Raw genomic sequence first — 20,815 nt, forward strand, 5'->3', positions numbered from 1 at the left:
GAAAGAAAAAGCCAAATGTCTGTGTTTGGGCAAGAAAACTGCTGGGATGTCTAGAAACAGGCTGAATCACTGGTGTCCTGTACCCCTAGAGAGTAAATAATAAATGTTTGAGGTATATCAAATACATAACTTCTCTCCCTGTAAAATCTTTTGCCTGTGTTGGAAAATGCAGAGTGGCCAAAGAGCTAAACTTAAATTCTCTGAAAACAAGAGCAAATTTTTTTTTTTTTTTTTTAAACTGAGGGGTACCTGGGTGGCTCAGTGGGTTATAAAGCCTCTGCCTTCAGCTCAGGTCATGATCCCAGGATCCTGGGATCAAGCCCCGTATCAGGCTTTCTGCTCAGCGGGGAGCCTACATCCCTTCCTCTCTCTCTGCCTGCCTCTCTGACTACTTGTAATCTCTGTCTGTCAAATAAATAAATAAAATCCTTAAAAAAATGATAATACAGAATTAAGAAGCTCTATGTGATTCAACCATGATAAAAGCAAAGAAAAATTACATGTGTTTTGTTTAAAAGACTAATGAAAACCACAATAAAATCTTCAGATTATTAAGAGGAAAAACAAAGATGTTACCTTCAAAGAATCAGCAATAAGACTGACAACTACTTTGTCTGTAAAAATGAAGAAAGTCAGAAGACAATAGAATGACAAGTTTAAAAGGCTAAAATCCTTTTTAAAAATGTCATCCTAGAATTTACTTCAGCAAAAAAATATTTCAGAGGAAGGTTTGGTAAAAATTTAACAATGAATACAAACCAATATAATTTTAAAAAAGCAGACCCACAACAGAAATATAGATAATTCCAGAGAGATATATAAATTAACTGCATATAGCAACAGAAATGGGGAAGGAAATGAAAAGCACCAGAATAAGTAAATTTATGGTTAAATTTAAAGAATGTTGGCTGTACAAAAATAATCTCATTGGGGTTTAAAAGTATCAGGATTATAAGGGTTGAAAAAATAATAAACACATAAAAGAAGGCAAATGGAATTAAAAGATTTAATAATTTGACAATACAGGGTAACTGATAAAAGTAATAATGCATATTAGTGTCAATAACTCAGAGATTAACATGTTAATCAAAATAAACTACTAAAAGAATAGTAAAAGAACATATAATAAAGAATTTGATTGGAAATTATACAATATAAAATGACAGATTCATTAAAAGGAAGATAATAAAAAAGAATATAAAATAAAAGGCACAAAAGAAAAATAATGACTTCAAAAATTATATGGAAAATCAAAGGGTCAAGAAAAGCAAGGACATCTTAAAACTCTTGAACAAGGTTGGGCATCAAGAACTGTAATAAATTCACTGTAATTAGTATGTATGGTATTTTATAGATCAATAGGATGCAAAAATAAATATATAAACTAGCAGAAGAGAAAAAAGGGTCCAGAGTCATTCAATTTATGACATCAATTACATTACAATGCAGTGAAGGAAGGTTGTGTTTTCTTCCAAATGGCCTTTGCTAAATCCATACAATGCTAATATGAAAAAATAATTAAATCTTCACTCTTACGCTCACAAAACACATAAATATCAATTCTGGATAAATTTTAGAGCTAACTGTGAAAGTGAAAACAATAAGAACATTAAAAGAAAATAGTAGCTTTGATGGGTATCTGTATGTAGACAATCACTTCTTTAAAAATTATAAAAAGAATAATAACTACAAAGTAAAAAATGATCATTTGTACTGCATTTAAAGAAAGAATATCTCACTCAATAAAAGAAAATCCAGACTGGATAAAAATTGAAAGACAATGGTAGGAAAAATGTAGTTTACAAATACTAAACAAAAGAAAGTTTGTGCAACTATACAAACATCAAATAAAATGTAAAATAATTACTAACCACTTCATAATGTTAACATTTTATTCATCAAAAAGGTAAATATTTAAAATTTTTACTTAATTATTTACAATCTCAAAATAGGGAATTCAAAAATTAATCAATTTGAAAATCACTGCGGAAGATTTTAATACATATATTACTAAATAGAAAACTCATTTTTGAATATGAAAGAATTCCATGATATGATTTTAAAAGAACATTATAGTAAATAATTATAGGATACATGCTATTTTCTAGTACCTACAGAATATTTACAAAAACTGAATATATATCACATCACAAAGTTAGCCTCAACTTTTAAAGGATTGAAATCAGAGCATATTCTGTGATTAAAAATTACTAGAAATAATTCTTAGAAAAGTGCCACAAGTATTGATGTTTAGAGATACAGTGAAATAATTCATGGGCCTAAGAGGAAATGTCATATTAAGTTTAAAATGTTTGTTAATGGCAAACTAGAGAAAATTCTATAAACCAAAGATGTAAGGGACAACTAAGCAGTATTTGGAGAAAAAAGTTAGCCTTAAATCTTTAAACTGGAAAATAAAAATGGTGATGAGTAATCAACTTAGAATTATTTTAAGGAAGTTATAAATAAAGTTCAAAATAAACACAAAGATATTAAAAGCAAACCAATAATACAAAATTCATATAATGTAGAGAACACCTGGAGTAAGGAGGCATTTTTTATACTAGATAAAACTAAAATTTTTCACAAAAGAAAAATTCTCTTTACTAAAATACCATAAGTATGAAAACCGAAGGCATAAAATAGAAGTTATTTGAAAAACACATCATGATTTAGGCTTTTAAGGCAAAACGTTAAAAGAAATCCTTAAAATAGGAAAGAAAAGGTCAAATTAGACATGTCTTTTTTAGGAAGTATAAATGTCTTGGGAATACAGTGGTGGAGGAGTAAGAGATTTAAATATTCTCAGGTCCTGGGAGTTCAGTTAGATAGCTATCAAACCATGCAGAACACCAACACACTCAACAGGAGATCAAAGAGAAGAGGAGAAACAATTCTAGGAACAGGAAAGCAACCACTTTCTGGAACGTAGGATGTGCAGAGAAGTGAATTTGAGGTGAAATACAAGAAGATAGACCTGGGCGGGGGGGGGGGGGGGGGGGGGCCAGTTCCCAGCAAGCCGTAGAGCAGCGGAGCGTAAAATCAGAACTTTAAGAAGTCTGCTCCATTGTGAGATGTCTCTCCAGAGGCTAGGCAGGGGGTGAAGCCCTCATGGGAACAGTGTGGTCTTAGGACCCACAGGGTCACAGGAAGACTGGGGGTACATGAGTGTGGCAGAGCTCCTAGGTGTCAGAGGAGGAAAGCCAGATGCAAAATGGAGCCAAGCAGTGGATTCCCAACTTGGGATTACCTTAAACCATGATCTGAAGCACAGTCAGGCTGCCACTCTTTGAGCAGGGACCCCTTAAGTGGCAGATCTGGGAAGACCCACCTCCTTCCTTCACGGGAGGAGTGGCATAGGAACACATTGCAGGAATCTGCTGGGTTTGGAGACTCCAAACTCGGCCATGTGCCAGAGATAGAAATGCTCAGTCACAGGCTGGGCAAGCATGGAGTATGTCCAGAGACCAGGGAGACGGGAGGGGTTGACTGCTTTTATCTGAAGGCACACTGAGGAGTGGGGCCCTGAGCTCTCAGCAACTACAGGGCCAGAGATTGGAAGGCTGCCATTTTCATTCTCATCCTCCAAAGCTGTACAGAAAGCACTCAGAAAACAAAAGCTCCCCAAAGCAAAACCAAGCGGATTACTTTGCCTGGTCCCTGGCAAGGGTGGTACAATTCTGCCTCAGGCAAAGACATTTGAGAATCACTGCAACAGGCCCCTCCCCAAGATCAGCAAGAACATCCAGCCAAGATCAAGTTCACTAGTCAAAGAGAACTGTGGAATTCCAGAGTTAGGGGAACACAGAACATAGAATTCATGGCTTTTTCCCCCATGATTCTTTAGTCTTTCAAAGTTAAATTTTTAAATTTTATTGTTTTCTTATTCTTTTGATTTTTCTCTTCCTATTTTAAACATTTTAACTATTTTATCTTATCAATACCTTTCTAAATTTTTTTTTTTACTTTTTCATTGTTATATTCTATTCCTTCATTGTATTTAACCTTATTTTTTGTATACATATAGGTTTTTCTTTCTTTAAAATTCTGGAATACAGTTTCTTCTAACAGATCAAAATATACTCTAAATCAGCACATAGCTTTGTTCTAGTCTCCAGCCTGATCACATTCTTCTCCTCGTTTCTTTTCTTTTTTCAACCAACTTCTTATCAATTCCTTTTTTAGAATCTTCTTTAATTTCCATCTTTACAGCCACATTCCATCCCTTCATCATGTTTACCCTTATTTTTGTATATATTTAAGTTTTTCTTTCTTTAAATTTTTTGGAGGTAGTTTCTTCTAACAGACCAAAATACACCCAAATCAAGTGTGTGGCTCTGTTCTATTCACCAGTTTAATTATATATATATATATAATTTTGTTTTTTTCTTTTTCTTTCTCCTTTCTTCTCTGCTGGTTTCAGGTCTCTTCTGATTTGGTTAGTGTATATTTTTCTCGGGGCATTGATACTCTTAATATTTTTTTTTTCTCATTCATCTATTCTTATCTGGATAAAGTGACAGGGTGGAAAAACTCACCTCAAAAAAACAAAGAACAAGGGGCAGTACCGACAGCTGGGGACCCAATCAATACAAACATTAGTAAGATGTCAGAAGTAGAGTTCAGAATGACGATTATCAAGGTGCTAGCTGGGCTTGAAAAGAACATGGAACATACTAGAGAATCCCTTTATGGAGAAATAAAAGAACTAAAATCTAACCAAGTTGTAATCAGTGAAATGCAATTAAAAAAAAAATGGATGTTCTAACTGCTAGGATAAATGAGGCAGAAGAGAGAATTAGTGATATAGGAGACCAAATGACCAAATGATGGAGAATAAAGAAGATGAGAAAGAGAAAGATAAACAATTACTGGACCACAAAGGGAGAATTCAAGAGATAAGTGATACCATAAGATGAAACAATATTAGAATAATTGGGATCCCAGAAGAAGAGGAAAAAGAGAGAGGGGCAGAAGGTATTTTGGAGCAAATTATAACAGAGAATTTCCCTAATTTGGTGAAGGGAACAAGTGTCAAAATTACTTTTAACAACATTGATAAATCTCACAGACATTATTTTGAGTGACTGTAACAAGTTGTAGGAGAATAAGCTATGATTCATTTAGAATTCAAAGCAAACAAACAGAAATATGTTACTTAGGATAATTAAATAAAATCAAGGAAATGGTTAACACAATGATCAAGAAAGTAGTTACAAATTACAGGGATGGAAAATGATATCTGTATGGCTTTTGGAGGGCAGTCAATATCAGGGGGTACAGGAATGTTTATTTCGTAGTTATTCATTTAACTGCATAAACATATTTCAGATATTTTAACTTGTACTTAATATATTGTACAATAAGGAATATTAAGACAACAATTAAATAAAGGTAATTGGTAGTGATTTTTCTGAAAGAGAGAAGATCCAATCCCCTATTTCCATCTCCACTCTCATCATTCAGAAATGACCAATTAACCATTAACCATTTTTAAATATGGTACTACATTTTAGACAATAAAATATGTTGACAAAGTATGGCCTATAGGCCAAACCCAACCCACCACTTTTTTTTTTATATAAAGTGATATTAGAATATAGCTATATCCGTCTATCTGCATATTCCCTATGACAGCTTTCACAATAGCAGAACTGAGTGGTTGCAAGAGAGACCATATGGAGCCCATTCTAAAATGTTTGCCCTGTGCCAAAGGAGTACTGATTCTTGCTTTAAACAGAATGATCAAATGGGGCGCCTGGATGCCTCAGTGGGTTAAAGCCTCTGCCTTCAGCTCAGGTCATGATCCCAGGGTTCTGGGATCGAGCCCTACATCCAGCTCTCTGCTCAGCAGGAAGCCTGCTCCTCCCTCTCCCACCACCCGCCTCTCTGCCTACTTGTGATCTCTGCCTGTCAAATAAATAAATAAAATCTTTTTAAAAATTATTAAACAGAATGATCAAAAAAATAAAAGACTAATGCTGCAGCTAAAAGAGTGAGCAGGTGGCATTGCAAACAAGGACAGAATCTGGACCAGAACTGTGGCCTTATGGATAGAGGGTTAAATGGCCTCTGGTCTCTAGCATGAGAACACACTGTGGACTTTCCAGTAAAGGGTATAAAGCTAGAAATATCCTCACAATTTTTAAACAGAAGGAGAAAAAAATCAATACCTGCTGTCTATAGACAATGGAGAAAATGAAGCTACCCAATCCTGACAATGGCAAAAGGAGCATCACATGCAAAAATGAAAACCCTAAACTACATCTCATACAGATGTGGAATGGATTACAAATAGCCCCATCACTGCTGAAATTCTTAGGTGATGAATTATATAAACATTGGAGCCAGCTAAATGGATTCACTAAATGGGATGAAGCCACTGCTTGACATAGGGTTGCCACAAAAACCCTTAATACGTAAAACATATAGTATGTGAACAATAAAATGAAGTTTGCCTGTAGTATTACCTTCAATATTTTAATCTAGAACCATTCCTGAGTTTGGCAGGAACACCTTTGAGCAATGTGGTAAAACTGGTGTTCTAATTTTGTGTGTTTGAAGGCTGTAGGGGACTGTGGAGTTTCTGTGACAAAGCACAGATTGCTGCTAGCTCTGCACACAGTCAAAGCTTCATAGGCTGTTCAGAGTGCAAGTGACATCACTGTTTGTATATAAACTGTTGACTAAGCCTGAAGCCAACTACCTGTCAAGACACCCTGAGTCCCTGGGACAGTGGTCACTGAAGGCTTTGTGACTCCACCAGCAGGGATTCCCTGGACATACATTATTCTGTCTCCTCTTCACCACAGGCTTACTCACTATATTCTCATCTGTTGCATTAAAATGAAAAAAAAAAAAAAAAGGAGAAGAAAGTTTTTACGTTTTACTTTGTATAGTTTTGGTCAGATCTAAAAAGTTGAGTTCTATTTGTGACTACTTTTTTCACTTTTTGCAACAATATTTTGAAATTTTTTAAGCCAAGACTTACTAGGTAACTCTTACTTAATTTCCAAAAAGCTGGTTCCTCTTTGATTAAACATTTGTAATTATGTTCTAATTTTATCATGCTAGTCATTCAGAATATGGTTACTCTTAAAAGACTTTGTGATGGTTCTTCCTTAAGAGTATTTTGCTTGTATGCATGAAGAAAGCATTAATTGTAGGGTGTGTAATACTCAATTCATCAATTATATCATCATCAGCTCTATTGTATACTCAAATCATCAATTATATCATCATCAGCTGTATTGTATATTCTATACTCTTTTTTCCTAATATAAAAAAAGACAGAGCTTAAGAAATATACTGCTATTCAGAAGCCAACTTTTTTAATATTAGGAAAAAATATAGAATATACAACTTATGATGACACAGATGGCTAACAGACACATGAAATAGCAGACACATGAAATGATCAACATAACTCATCATCGGGGAAATACAAATCAAAACTACAATGAGATATTACCTCACACCTGTCAGAATGACTAAAATAACAACACAGGAAACAAAGACGTTGGCAATGATGCAAAGAAAAGGGAACCCTGTCACAGAGTTGATGGGAATGCAAATTGATGCTGCTGCTCTGGAAAGCAGTATGGAGGTTCCTCAAAAAGGTAAAAATAGAACTACCCTACAATCCAGCAATAGCACTACTAGCTATTTACCCAAAGAATACAAAAAATTCAAAGGGATACATGCACCCCAGTATTTATAATAGCATTGCCTACTGTAGCTAAATTACAGAAACAACCCAAATGTCCATCAATTGATAAATGGATAAAGAAGAGGTTGTATATCTATATAATGGAATATCACTCATCCATTAAAAAAAAATGAAATCTTACCATTTGCAATGACCTGGATGGAGCCAGCAATGTATTAAGCTCAGCGAGATCAGTCAGTCAGAGAAAGACAAATAAATACCATATGATTTCCCTCATATGTGGAATTCAAGAAACAAACAGATTAACATAGGGGGAAAAAAGAGAGAAAGGCAAACCCATAAAAGAGACTTAGCTATAGAGGGGCACCTGGGTGGCTCAGTGGGTTAAAGCCTCTGCCTTTGGCTCAGGTCATGATCCCAGGATCTTGGGATCGAGCCCCTGATCAAGCCCCTGATCAAGCCCCGCATCTGCTCTCTGCTCAGCAGGGGGTCTGCTTCCTCCTCTCTGCCTGCCTCTCTGCCTACTTGTCATCTCTGTCAAATAAATAAAGAAAATCTTAAAAGAGAGAGAGAGAGATTTATCTATAGAAAACAAACTGATGGTTACCAGAGGTGAGTGAGGGATGTGCAAAATAGGTGATAGGGATTAAGGAGGGCACGTGTGATAACCACTAGTTGTTATATGTTAAGTGTTGAATCACTAAATTCTACTCCTGAAACTAATATTACGTTATGTATTAACTAACCGGATTTTAAATAAAAATTTGGAGAGAAAAAAGAAAAACAATTTCACACAGTTTTAAAAACAAATTAGAGTTCTGAAATTCCTATTTTTACCATTTAAGAAGTACCATTACAATTCTGAATTTTATTTATTCCTTAGTATGATGTGCTTATTTTTCCTAATTCATCAACTGGCATGGGATTGAGTTTGGTTAATTACACTTATATTCTAAGTCCTAAATACATTCTGATATGATGTGTTAAGTAATTTTCTTTTAGTTACCACTATTCTTTTTTTTTTTTAAAGATTTATTTATTTATTTGACAGAAATCACAAGTAGGCAGAGAGAGAGAGAGGAGGAAGCAGGCTCCCTGCTGAGCAGAGAGCCCGATGCAGGACTCGATCCCAGGACCCTGAGATCATGACCTGAGCCGAAGGCAGTGGCTTAACCCACTGAGCCACCCAGGCGCCCTAGTTACCACTATTCTTTCCACACTAAAATTCAAGATGTTTTCAAATGAATAGTCAGTAACTAGGAACATCTAGAAATACAAAATAATTAGACTCTGGATTAATTATAAACAATAATTAGAATAGAGATGACAAAATAATATAAAACACCTACTTTTGCATTAGGTTCACCGTGTATGTTTTTCCTTCAATCATAATGTTGTAGGACACCTAGAAGAAGAGTATATTAAAAAGGCAAAGAAAAGTGAGAAGAATGTTAGAAAGGAACACTATCATTTTATATCAATGCTAACTACATTCAAAGCACATGAATACAGCAAAAAGAGGATAATTTATAATTTAATGTTGATTTATTTCAGTGAAACTTGATATTTAAATATTGGCTTTCATAATAAATATAATGGAAGAATATGATTTGTTATTTCTTATTTGTTAATTTTCAAATGTAGCTAATAAAACATTTGAATCTGAAAAATTGGTTTTTATCCAATAATTACATTAGTTTAATGAAGTCACTGCAAAACTTATGCTTAAAATGAAAGAGTAGAAATTATTCAACACAAAATTTATATGGTAGAACAAAGATTTAACAGCACATATTTGCAGATTTTATAAAATTCATTCCAAGTTTGGATCAAAACTCATTGACTTATTTTATTAATAGTAAGATTAAGAAATGATGTCTCACAAATGGGCAATTCAGTCTTTGTAGATCAATTTGGGTAGCTTTGACATCTTTACATTATTTAGCCTTCCAATCCAATAACATGGGATATATTCTATTTATTAAGCCTTTAATTCTTCTCATCTTGTTTTATTGTCTTCAGAGAGGAGGCTTTGCTTATTTTTGTTAGATTTCGATTTTGATTTTTATGTAGTGTAAAATTTTCTTTTTTAAAGTTTCATTTTAGGTGTGCCTGGGTGGCTCAGTGGGTTAAAGCCTCTGCTTTCGGCTCAGGTCATGATCTCAGGGTCCTGGGATTAAGCCCCGCATCAGGCTATCTGTTTGGCAGGGAGCCTGCTTCCTCCTCTCTCTCTGCCTGCCTCTCTGCCTACTTGTGATCTGTCTCTGCCAAAGAAATAAAATCTTTAAAAAAAAATTGTTAAAAAAAAGTTTCATTTTATAGTTTTGTTCTGCAGAATAGAAATGCAATTGATTTTTGTTTTGATCTTGTTTCTTTTTGTTTTGTTGTGTTCTGATCTTGTTTTTAAAGAATTTACTAAATTATGCTATTTCTAATTTTCTCTAGATTATTTTTTATTTTATTTTGTAGAGAATTATTTAATCTGTAAATAATGATAGCATTATATTTTCTAATTATTATACTTATTTTCAATTTTTGTTATTTTCTTTCCTTACTGCAGTGGCTAATATTTCCAGGCAAGGATAAATAGAAAAGGTAATAGTGGACATCCATATCTTTTTCTTGATCTTAGGAGAAAAACCTTTCAATATTTCAACTTTATGCATGATTTTTTTTCAAAGGCATTTGATCTCCTCTATAAGCCACGATTAATTATTATTTTTAATTATTATATATTTTGGACATATAAACATGACAGAAAATCATATAAAATGCCTGTCACTAATGTCTATGTTAAAAATTAAGAGCATTGCAAGTATTTGAAAGCAATTTTAAGTACTCTCTCATCCCATGATCAATTCCCTTTCTTACACTCCAGCTAACCAACATCCTGAATTTCATGTTTATCATTCCCATTCATATTTTTATATTTATACTAATTATGGATGTTTAATTTTTTGCATAAATTTTTGTTCTTCATAGATGTAATCCTACAAATTACGTATTTCATTGCTGGATTACATCTCTGCTTGAAACGCTATCTCATACAATAAGCACAATGCAAACATTGCTATCGTCATCATCACCAATACATATAGCTTTCTAATTTATTTTTTTGATGGTATAGTATGCCATTGATGGTATAGCGTGTCATATGAATATAGCACAGTTTATTCACTATGCTGTCAATGGATGTTTAGTTTTCTTTCATCACTATTTTAAGCAATGGCCCAATAAATAATCTTAGACATATATCTTTGTGCAATTTTGTTAGATATGTTAAACTAAACCTATGAGTGAACTTCTTTTATTGAAAAGTACTTTTACAACTTCACTTCAAGCTTAAAATTAATCTGCAAATTTGTTGTACCAATGTAGACATTCACAAAAAGTGAGTTAATATTATCCTTCTATCCATCTCCTCTAACTGCATTTTTTATTAAGAGTCAACTTTTGCCATTGCTGATGTGAAATAGTAACTTATTGTGTTTACTTGGCAATTCCTTATAAATATCCTGATTTGTATATATGTTTGATAATTATTACCCTCTCAAGTTCAACCCTTGTCATTTATAACTTTGTACGTTTCTATTTTTTGTTTGTTTTTTATATTATTGACTCATATGGATTCTTTTTTTAAAAAAGATTTTATTTATTTATTTGACAGACATATATCACAAGTAGGCAGAGAAGCAGGCAGAGGGGGGTGGGGAAGCAGTGGTCCCTGCTGAGCAGAGAACCCAGTGTGGGGCTCGATCCCAGGACCCTGGGATGATGATCTGAGCTGAAAGGAAAAGCTTTAACCCACTGAGCCACCCAGGCGCCCCATGACTTGTATGAATTCTTCATATATTCTGGATACCTTTTCTGTATTATATGGATTTCAAATATCTTCTGTGTGTCTGGAATATTTTTCACTTTATTTATGGTATCTATTTATTTTTATCTTTGAATCTAGATATTCCTTAATCATTCATTTAAGTATTTGTATTCCTTTTCCTTTCTGGTATAATTCTTCCCTATTATAAGGTCCTAGAAATAATCTTTTATTTGTCTTCCAAATTTTTAGTGTTTTACTCTCAGATGTATACATTTAAATGATCTTGAAGCAATTTTGGTGTGTAATGTAGCATTAATATATACTTTATCATTATTCTATATCATTAATCAACTGTGCCTTCACCATTTATTAACTAGTACGTTTTTTAACCAATGATTTCATTGCTACCACTGAACTGAGTAAGTTTGTATATGTGTGGGTCTTCAGGAGGCACTCTTTCTGTTAATTTATTTGTCCCTTAGAATTATCATATTATATTACTTAAACTTTAAAATATGTTTTGAAATTAAACCAAAGTGAATCACTGTTTTGTTCTTCAAAATTATTAATTTTTTTAGTTTTAACCTTTCCATACATATTTTAGAATCAACCTGCCAATTTCCATAAAATTTCTTATTGGAACAGCAGTCAATCTATATAGATTTGGTGAAAATTAGCCCAAGAAAATACTGCATATTCTTGACTTCCAACATGATTTATTTTTTATTTTTCCATTTTTATTAGTGGTTGTATAATTTTTTTAAAGATTTATTTATTTATGTTAAAAAAAGAGAAAGAAAGAGGGGGCAAGCAAGAGGAGCAGAGGGAGAGGGAAAGAATCTAATGTCTTTCAATAAAGGTTGACTATATCCTAAAAAGTATTTACCTTTATATGTGTATATATATGTGCAATATAACCTTCATCAAAGATACATTATTTACCAATAAAATTATTATTAAATATGTGTATGTGTTTTTTTCCTTATTTTTTTGTTCTACATTTCTACTTAGTTTCAATATTTGATTCTTATTCTTTGTTCTTGTTTTACTCCTCTTTTATAATATCCAAGTAGATGTCAGGTATTCTGATTTCACTATGTTAGGGTTTTGTCTATACTGATTTCTATTTATTCTGTGTTGTCATACTTGCATCTAAAGATACTCTTTTTCTATAATTTCTCAGTTATTATATGTTTAATATAGCCTCTTCTCCAGGTTTTTTCCCCCTCTTTCAGGAATATCAGTTATTATATACTTAAGCTTCCAATTCTATCTTTCTTCTCCCATAGTCATTCATATGTTGCATTTTCTGATCTCTTTAGTTGATTCTGGTCTACTGTTAAGTCTTGATTTTTTTTCCCACTTTCATTATACTTTTCACATCTAGACAGACTGTTCAGGTTTTTTTAGAACTTTTAGTGAAGAGTATCTTCTCATAAATTATATCATTTATTTATTAATTATAAGTTATTAACATACACTATGTTATGTTTATAGCAATTATTAAATCCATAAGTACAATATAGCCTCACTAATTCAAAAAATACTATGTATTCAGCACTATTCTAGACATGGGGGATAGAGACATTAACAAAACAGTCAAACTTTTTCCCTCGTAAATTTGAAAGTTGAGGACAGGTAATTTTTTTAGTACTTCTCTTATGAGAATTACTATCATAGAAGGTGGTGATGCCTGGTTGAAGATATTTCCTTCTAAGCAGATTCTGTATATATTTTCTAATAAGAGCAAGCAATTCCATATTATTTTTGCATTGAAAAATAAAACTCTCTCAAAATACTGTTAAATGCCTCACTTTTTTTTCTATTTAAATGGTTAAATCTAAGTTTTCATAAATATGCATTCCTTTTAAAATGATATATTGAAATTTTTAAGTTTGTAAGTTAAGGTGACAAGTGGGTAGTTGGTAAGGAAATATTTGCACTCAAATTACCAGAACATTTACTACCCAACCAAAAAGAAAATTAAGGTGTGATATTTGAAAAAAACACATTTCACATCTTGGATTGATTCCAGAAATTAGTAAAAAGGAAAAAAAAAGATATTTTCTAATTCAAAGAAAACAAAACCTAATACCCTGAACCAAGACGAACTAAGATGGCATGAAAAAAGTCTTAATAATTAACATATTTGCAATCAAGATGGAAAAACTGGTCATATAAACTTCATTAAATGAAATGAATTATACAGTATAAGGAAGCCATGGGCTTACTTAACAAAGACAAAAACCCTCAAAGATAGCCTAGTAAGAAGAGAATGTCTAGATGGATCAGGTCAATGATTATTCAAAGGCACTCAAGAGGAAAACAGATTTAAATGATGGGACTTGGGGCTTTGATAATAAGCATCACTATACCACATTTCTATGAAGCATGGTTTATCTTGGTTCATTTCCAAAAGGGCTTTTCCACTTACAGAAAACCAGGTATAAATATAAAATTCACCAAGTTTGCATGGATGAAAATGCCCAGTTTACTTCTTACCAAAAAAAAAAAAAAAATCCGCATCATTTTAGAATGTGAAAAATGCTAGTGCTTAATTACATGTGATTCAACTCCTCCACTTAATATTGACAGTGTTTTCTCTGGTATTGTAATTTGCACACGTAGTCTTTCAGAATCTGCAAAGTACAAATGTTTTATTAGAGTACACCATCACTCCATAGCTTCCTCCATTATTTCCTCATCTATATCTGTAATCTTTCACCTGCTACCTTTTTTAAAACTATCTTTTCAAATACACTCGATTCCCACTTCTTCCTAGAATTACAAGACTTTAAAGAGAAATTCAGTACAAATAAAGTCAGGTCTTTGGGACTTTTCCAACTACAGAGTCTACAGGTCAAGAATGCAGAATAATAAATGAAATTCTAACCTTGATACATTCACTTAAACCATGGCACATCTCATCTTTCATATGGTACCAAGACGAGTGGGAAAGTCCCCTTCCATTCAATGTGGATTTTGGTTGGGGGAGGTGATGCGGTAGTGGGGTCTGGCTTACAGAGTCAGAGCCCCTACAAGAAAGCAGTTTCCCAGGGATACCTGGCATCTCAGAAAAAAAATGGAGAGGAGAATTGACATTCCCAAAATGTGAGAAGAAAGGGTTTTTTTACTTACTATTGTCTGTCTGGACCCCGATGAGCCCGATAAGAAGTAGTAAACACAACATGGCTTCATGTACGGATGCCAGCCCGAATATGGCAGTTGGCTTTCCTGGAGGGCAGTTGGGAGCGCGAGGAGAGCCTTCCTGGTCACGCACCCAGCAAGAGCCAGTCGGCTGTGAGAGCAGAGGTGGGTGAGAGAGTGGGTGCTGTGCACTGTTGAACATAGGCTGTCTTGGCCCTTAAGTCTGTGCAGAAGACTTCGAATCAGTTTGACGCCGCTTTGGGGGCTAACAGAAGAGCAGAATCACTCCCATACCACAGGGCTGAAGAAACAGTTAATGAGCAGGAAGATTCATACGCACTTCTTACAGAACTTTTCATTGAAGACATCTATATATCTATATAGATATATTCTACAAACCATAGGCTAACTATTCGATTAATATTCAAGTGAACAAACCAGTGTAATTAACACCTAGATTCAGATCAAGAAATAAAACATAGAACCACCAAAACCCACAGAGTGCCCCATGACGATCATTATCGCTACCATCATAGTTTTGTTTGTTTTTGAACATTACATAAATGGAACCAATCACCATGTAGTCTTTTACATCCATACATCCATACTGTGAAGAGTGATAACTTTCGTTTTTCCTCATAGGTGTTTATCGCCCATTAAATGAATATAACGCCAACTGTTTTTATATTTTATTGATGATTAACTTGTTTATTTATGGTGGTGGCTATTAAAAATCATATTTGGCTATTTTATTTCTTTGGTGAATGTATGTAGTGATTTCCTTCACATATATTTTTAAAGTGAAGTTACTGAATCACAGGGTATGTTTATAGATACCTCCAAGTTTTCCAAGATTGTTGTACTGATTTAGGTTTTCACCAGAAGTGTATGAGAATTCTATTTCATATCAGTACCTGGACTTGGGGGGGGGTTGTTTGTTTTTTATTCCATTATATTCATTAATTTGCATTTTCACAGTTATTAATAAACTTTAGCACAATTGTATATATTTACTGGTCTTTATTTGGTAAATAATGCTTATTTAAGATGTTGGTCTATTTTTCAATTGTGTGGCCTTGTCCCTTTCTTATTGTATGTTGAGCCTATTAATACATTCCAGATATAATTTTTTGTTGTTGTTGGATATCATGGTTTACAAGTATCTTCTATACTAGGGCTTACATTCAGTGGATTTTTGTACATACACATTCCTATTCAGAAATTTACTCTCCCAAGTTTGCTGGGATTTTCATATGTGTCTTACTGCAAATGTGAATTTTATCTAAAGTTTTTGTTATAGGGGCACCTGGGTGGTTCTGTCAGTTGAGTGTCCAACTCTCACTTTCACCTTGGGTCATGATCCCAGGGTCATGATATTAAGCCTCGTGATGGAGTGTGGGGCCTACTTAGGATTCTCTCTCTCTTTCCTTCTACTCTTCCCCCCATGCCCCCTCTCCCACACCCCCCCTTTGCTATCTCCAACTCTTTCTATTTTTCAAAAAAGCTCTTGTTATGTAAATTGAGGTGATCATATAGCTTTCTTCATTTTCTGTTAATTTAGTGAATTAAAATTATTAACATTCTAGTGTTGAAACAAATTGTATGCTGGGGTACATATTATTTGATGTACTATCTTTTTACATTTTGCTGGATTGATTGGTCAGCATTTTGTTTCGCATTTTTGTATCCATAGTCATTAGAAATATATGTCTGTAATTCTCTTTAATTGTAAGAAGCTTGTCAGTTTTTGTACCAGATTTATGCTGGCCTTATAAAAGAAACTAGGAAATGTTATTCCTTCCTCTAGTCTTTGAAAGAGTTAGTGTAATGCTGTTAACATTTCTTCTTCTCATGTTTCTTAGAATTTAGAAATGGAGTGATTTAGACTTAGAATTTTGTGAGAGACTTTCTTTTTAAATTATGAAATCAGATTTTTAAAAAATACATATATTCAGATATTCTCTTTCTCTTTGTGTTAGAAAAGTTGTTTCTGATGAATTTTATCTATTTCTTCTGAGTTGTTAGATATTTTGGCCAAAGTTGTTCATCTCCCTTATCCTCCTTTGAACTGTATAGAATCTCTACAAAACCCTTTTTTTCATTCTCAGTATTGATAATTTTGTGATTTTTCTCTACATTTTTTATTCATTCTTTGAGTCTATTATTTTATTAACTTTTAAAATAACCAAGTTTGGGGTTTTTTTTCCTAGTATTTGTTTGTTTCCTGTCTTACTGATTTTTGCTCTTGTGTTCCTTTTTCTACTTTGGGTCTAATTTGTTCTTTTTCTAGCTTTTAAGAATGGAAGTTTGTCTTATTCATATTAAGCCATTCTTCTTTCTAAAATATACATTTAGGGGCACCCAGGTGGCTCAGTAGGCTAAGCCTCTGCCTTCGACTCAGGTCATGATCCCAGGGTTCTGGGATCAAGCCCAGTATCAGGCTCTCTGCTCAGCAGTGAGCCTGTCTCCCCACTCTCTCTCCGCCTGCCTCTCTGCTTACTTATGATCTCTGTCTGCCAAATAAGTAAATAAAAATCTAAAAAAAAAAAAAATTAAAATTAAAAATATATATTTTAAACTATAAATGTTCATCTACCATCACTTTAAATTTATCACCATATTTATATGCATTATATTCAATATATGTTGATAGGCTTTATTTCCATTAATAGTCATTTCAAAATATTTTCTTTTTTTTTAAATTTTATTTTATTTTTTAAAGATTTTATTTATTTATTTGACAGACAGAGATCACAAGTAGGCAGAGAGGCAGGCAGAGAGAGAGGAAGGGAAGCAGGCTCCCCACTAAGCAGAGAGCCTGATACGGGGCTCGATCCCAGGACCCTGAGATCATGATCTGAGCCGAAGGCAGAGGCTTTAACCCACTGAGCCACCCAGACGCCCCTTCAAAATATTTTCTAAATCACATCATGGTTTCCACTTTACCCCATGTGCCATTTAAATTCCATAAGTTTGAGGGTGTTCCACTTACATTTTTCTTATTATTATCTAATTTAATTCAATTGTGGTCACAGATCATACTCTGAATCATTTTAAGCTATCGTAATTCACTGAGAGAAGATTCATTGTTCATTAGATGGTTCATTATGGATAGACAGTTCCATGTAAACTTCAGGAGAGTGTGGATTTTTTCATCTGTGAGCTCTATTATTCTATAAATATCAATTAGGTCAATTTAGATAATAGAGTTTCAAATATTTTACAGCTTTGCTAATTCTTTTGCCTGCTTGTTCTTTAAATATACTCAATTACGATAGTAGATATTTCTGTTAGTCCCTTGTGTTCTTATATTTCCAAGACACGCTATTTTATATAGGCCCATTTAAGGATGATTTGTCTTCTTGATGTATGACTTTTATCATTATGAATATCACTTTTAGCCTTTTGTAATACTCCTTGTCATTTTCTATTTTGTCTCATACTTCTATACCCAGGTTTGTTTTTTCAGGATTAGAATTTATATGGAATATTTTTAAAAATTCTTTTACTTTATAAGTGTGTCCTTATATTTACAGAGAAGGGTAAACAACACTGTGAATACACAAATAGCAATATTCAGACCAGGAGAAATTACATGAAACTACAATTCAAACACTTGGGGCCTTTAGGAAATAAATTATAAGGGGAGTAAAATAAGTGAAACGGATTAAGAGGTTCAAATTTCCAATTATAAAATTTTTAAAAAATTTATAAGGGAGGGTGCCTGGGTGGCTCAGTCAGTTAAATGTCTGCCTTCAGGTCATGATTCCAGGGTACTGGGGTGAAGCCCCACATTGGTCTCTCTGCTCAGTGGGGAACCTGATTCCTTCTCTCTCTCTCTGCCTACTTGTGATCTCTGTCTGTCAAAGAAATAAATAAAATCTTTAAAGAAAAAAATGTTATAAGGCAAAGAGGGGATGAAGGGGAAACCTGAAATTTAAAAGAAACTTAGTGTATTATGAACTGTAGAAAACACAAAGGACAAGATTAAATCATAATGCCCAGGGATGCTTTTGGGTGACAGAACAATAAAGACATATAGATATAATTGTTATGAAATCTGCTGGATGTCACTTTGGTCAGGGAGGTGGGTGTGACTGAGGGGAGCACAGAGAGGAGCTGCTGGGTGACTGGGATAGTTCTGTTTTTCATCTGGATTACAGGGATGGCATCTCATAAAATGCATTCATGTGTTGGTTTTCTGCATCTATGTTTTATTTTACATTAAAAGTAATAAAAGTGTATTTTTATTTTTAAAGTATATATGTGTCGGGGCGACTGGGTGGCTCAGTGGGTTAAAATCTCTGCCTTGAGCTCAGGTCATGATCCCAGGGTCCTGGGATCGAGCCCTGCATCAGGTTCTCTGCTCAGCAGGGAGCCTGCTTCCCCCTCTCTCTCTGCCTGCCTCTATGCCTACTTGTGATCTCTTTCTCTGTCAAATAAATAAATGAATAAATTTTAAAAATTAAGTATATATGTGTATTTGTAAGCAGCATATAGCTTTCTTTTAACTCTAGATTGACAATATTTAGCTTTAATGGAAGCAATATGTCTATTTCATTTACTGTTCATACAGATATGTTAAGTTTACTTCTCTCATCTTGCTAGAATTTTTCTATTTTTTCCTGTTTTTTGTCTTTCTGTTCTTTTTTTTAAAGATTTATTTATTTGTTGTAGGAGGGGCAGAGAAAGAGGGAGAGAGAATTCAAGCAGACTCCCTGCTGAGTGCAGAGCCTGATGTAGGGCTCGGTCCCATGACCCTGCAAGCATGAAATCAAGAGTCAGATGCTTAACTGACTGAGGCACCCAGATGTCCCTTGTCTTTAAATTGTTTACCTTTTTGAAAAGTTGTTGTGATGAGCACTAGCTGTTGTATGGAAGTGTTTAACCATTATATTGTATACCTGAAACAAATATTACACTGCAGGTTAACTAACTGGAATTGAAATAAGAATTAAAAAAAAAATAAAATCACTGTCACCTCCGCTCTGGTAACCATCAGTTTCCTCTCTATAGTTTAGAGTCTGTTTCTTGGTTAGTTTCTCTCTTTCTTTCCCCCTGCCTTTGCTCCTTTTGTTTTGTTTCTTCAATTCCATATATGAGTGAAATATAAAGTATTTGTGTTTCTCCGACTGACTTATTTCTCCTAGCATAACACATTCTAGCTCCATCCACATCATTATAAATGGCAAGATTTCATTATTCTTTATGGCTCAGTAATATTCTACATGTATATGTACAATCTCTTCTTTATCCATTTATCAATGGACACTTCAGCTACTTCCATGATTTGCCTATTGCAGATTATGCAGCTATAAATACCGAGGGTGTGTGTGTCCCTCTGAATATTTTTCATATTTTTGGAGTAAATAAGAGTAAAATCTGAATCATCAGGTAGTTTCTATTTTTAATTTTTTGAGGAAATTCCATGCTATTTTCCAGAGTGGTTGTACCAGTTTGCATTCCCACCAACAGGGCACCAGGTTCCCCTTTTGCCATATCCTAGCTGACACCTGTTATTTCTTATGTTGTTGATTTTAGCCATTCTCACAAGTGTGAACTTGTATCCCATAGCACTTTCGATTTATATTTTCCTGAATACAATGAGGGATATTGAGGATATTTTCATGTCTATTATCCATCTGTATGTCTTCTTTGGAAGAATACTATTCATGTCTTCTGCCCATTTTTTAATTGGATTCTTCATTTTTGGGGTATTGAGTTTTATGAGATTTTTATAGATTTTGGATATTAAGCCTTTGTCAGATATGCTATTTGAAAATATCTTCTCCCATTCCATAGGTTGCCTTCTACTTTTGTTGATTGTTTCCTTTGCTATTCGGAAGAGTTGTGTTCTGATAAAGTCCCAATAGTTTATTTTTGCTCTTGTTTACCTTGCCTCAGGAGACATAACTACAAAGAATCTGCTATGGCCAATTTCAGAGGTTATTGTCTGTTACTGTTCTCCTCTAGGATTTTTATGGTTTCAGGTCTTTCATCAATTTTGAATTTATTTTTGTATATGATGTAAGAAAGTGGTTCAGTGTCATTCTTTTGCATGTTTGCTGTCCAGTTTTCCTGGCACTGTTTGGTGAAGAGAGTGTCTTTTTCACATTAGATATTTTATTCTGCTTTGTCAAATATTAGTTGACCATATAGTTGTGCGTTCATTTCTGGGT

The 20,815-nt window shown here is 33.7% G+C and overlaps 1 protein-coding gene across 1 annotated transcript in view; it reads right to left on the bottom strand.

Moving 5' to 3' along the window:
• ADAM2 (ADAM metallopeptidase domain 2) overlaps positions 1-14,679 on the bottom strand; it is a 135,180-nt gene extending 120,501 nt beyond the window's left edge. Inside the window, exons 1-3 of the mRNA XM_044268200.1 lie at positions 14,628-14,679; positions 14,052-14,128; positions 9,019-9,074 (exon numbers count right to left, since the gene is read on the bottom strand). Coding sequence (XP_044124135.1) covers positions 9,019-9,074; positions 14,052-14,128; positions 14,628-14,679 — 185 coding nt within the window. The remainder of the gene's footprint in view (positions 1-9,018; positions 9,075-14,051; positions 14,129-14,627) is intronic.
• Between the last annotated feature and the right edge of the window lie 6,136 nt (positions 14,680-20,815).

The sequence above is a fragment of the Neovison vison genome, chromosome 11 (assembly GCF_020171115.1).
Source record: "Neovison vison isolate M4711 chromosome 11, ASM_NN_V1, whole genome shotgun sequence".
NCBI lineage: Eukaryota > Metazoa > Chordata > Mammalia > Carnivora > Mustelidae > Neogale > Neogale vison.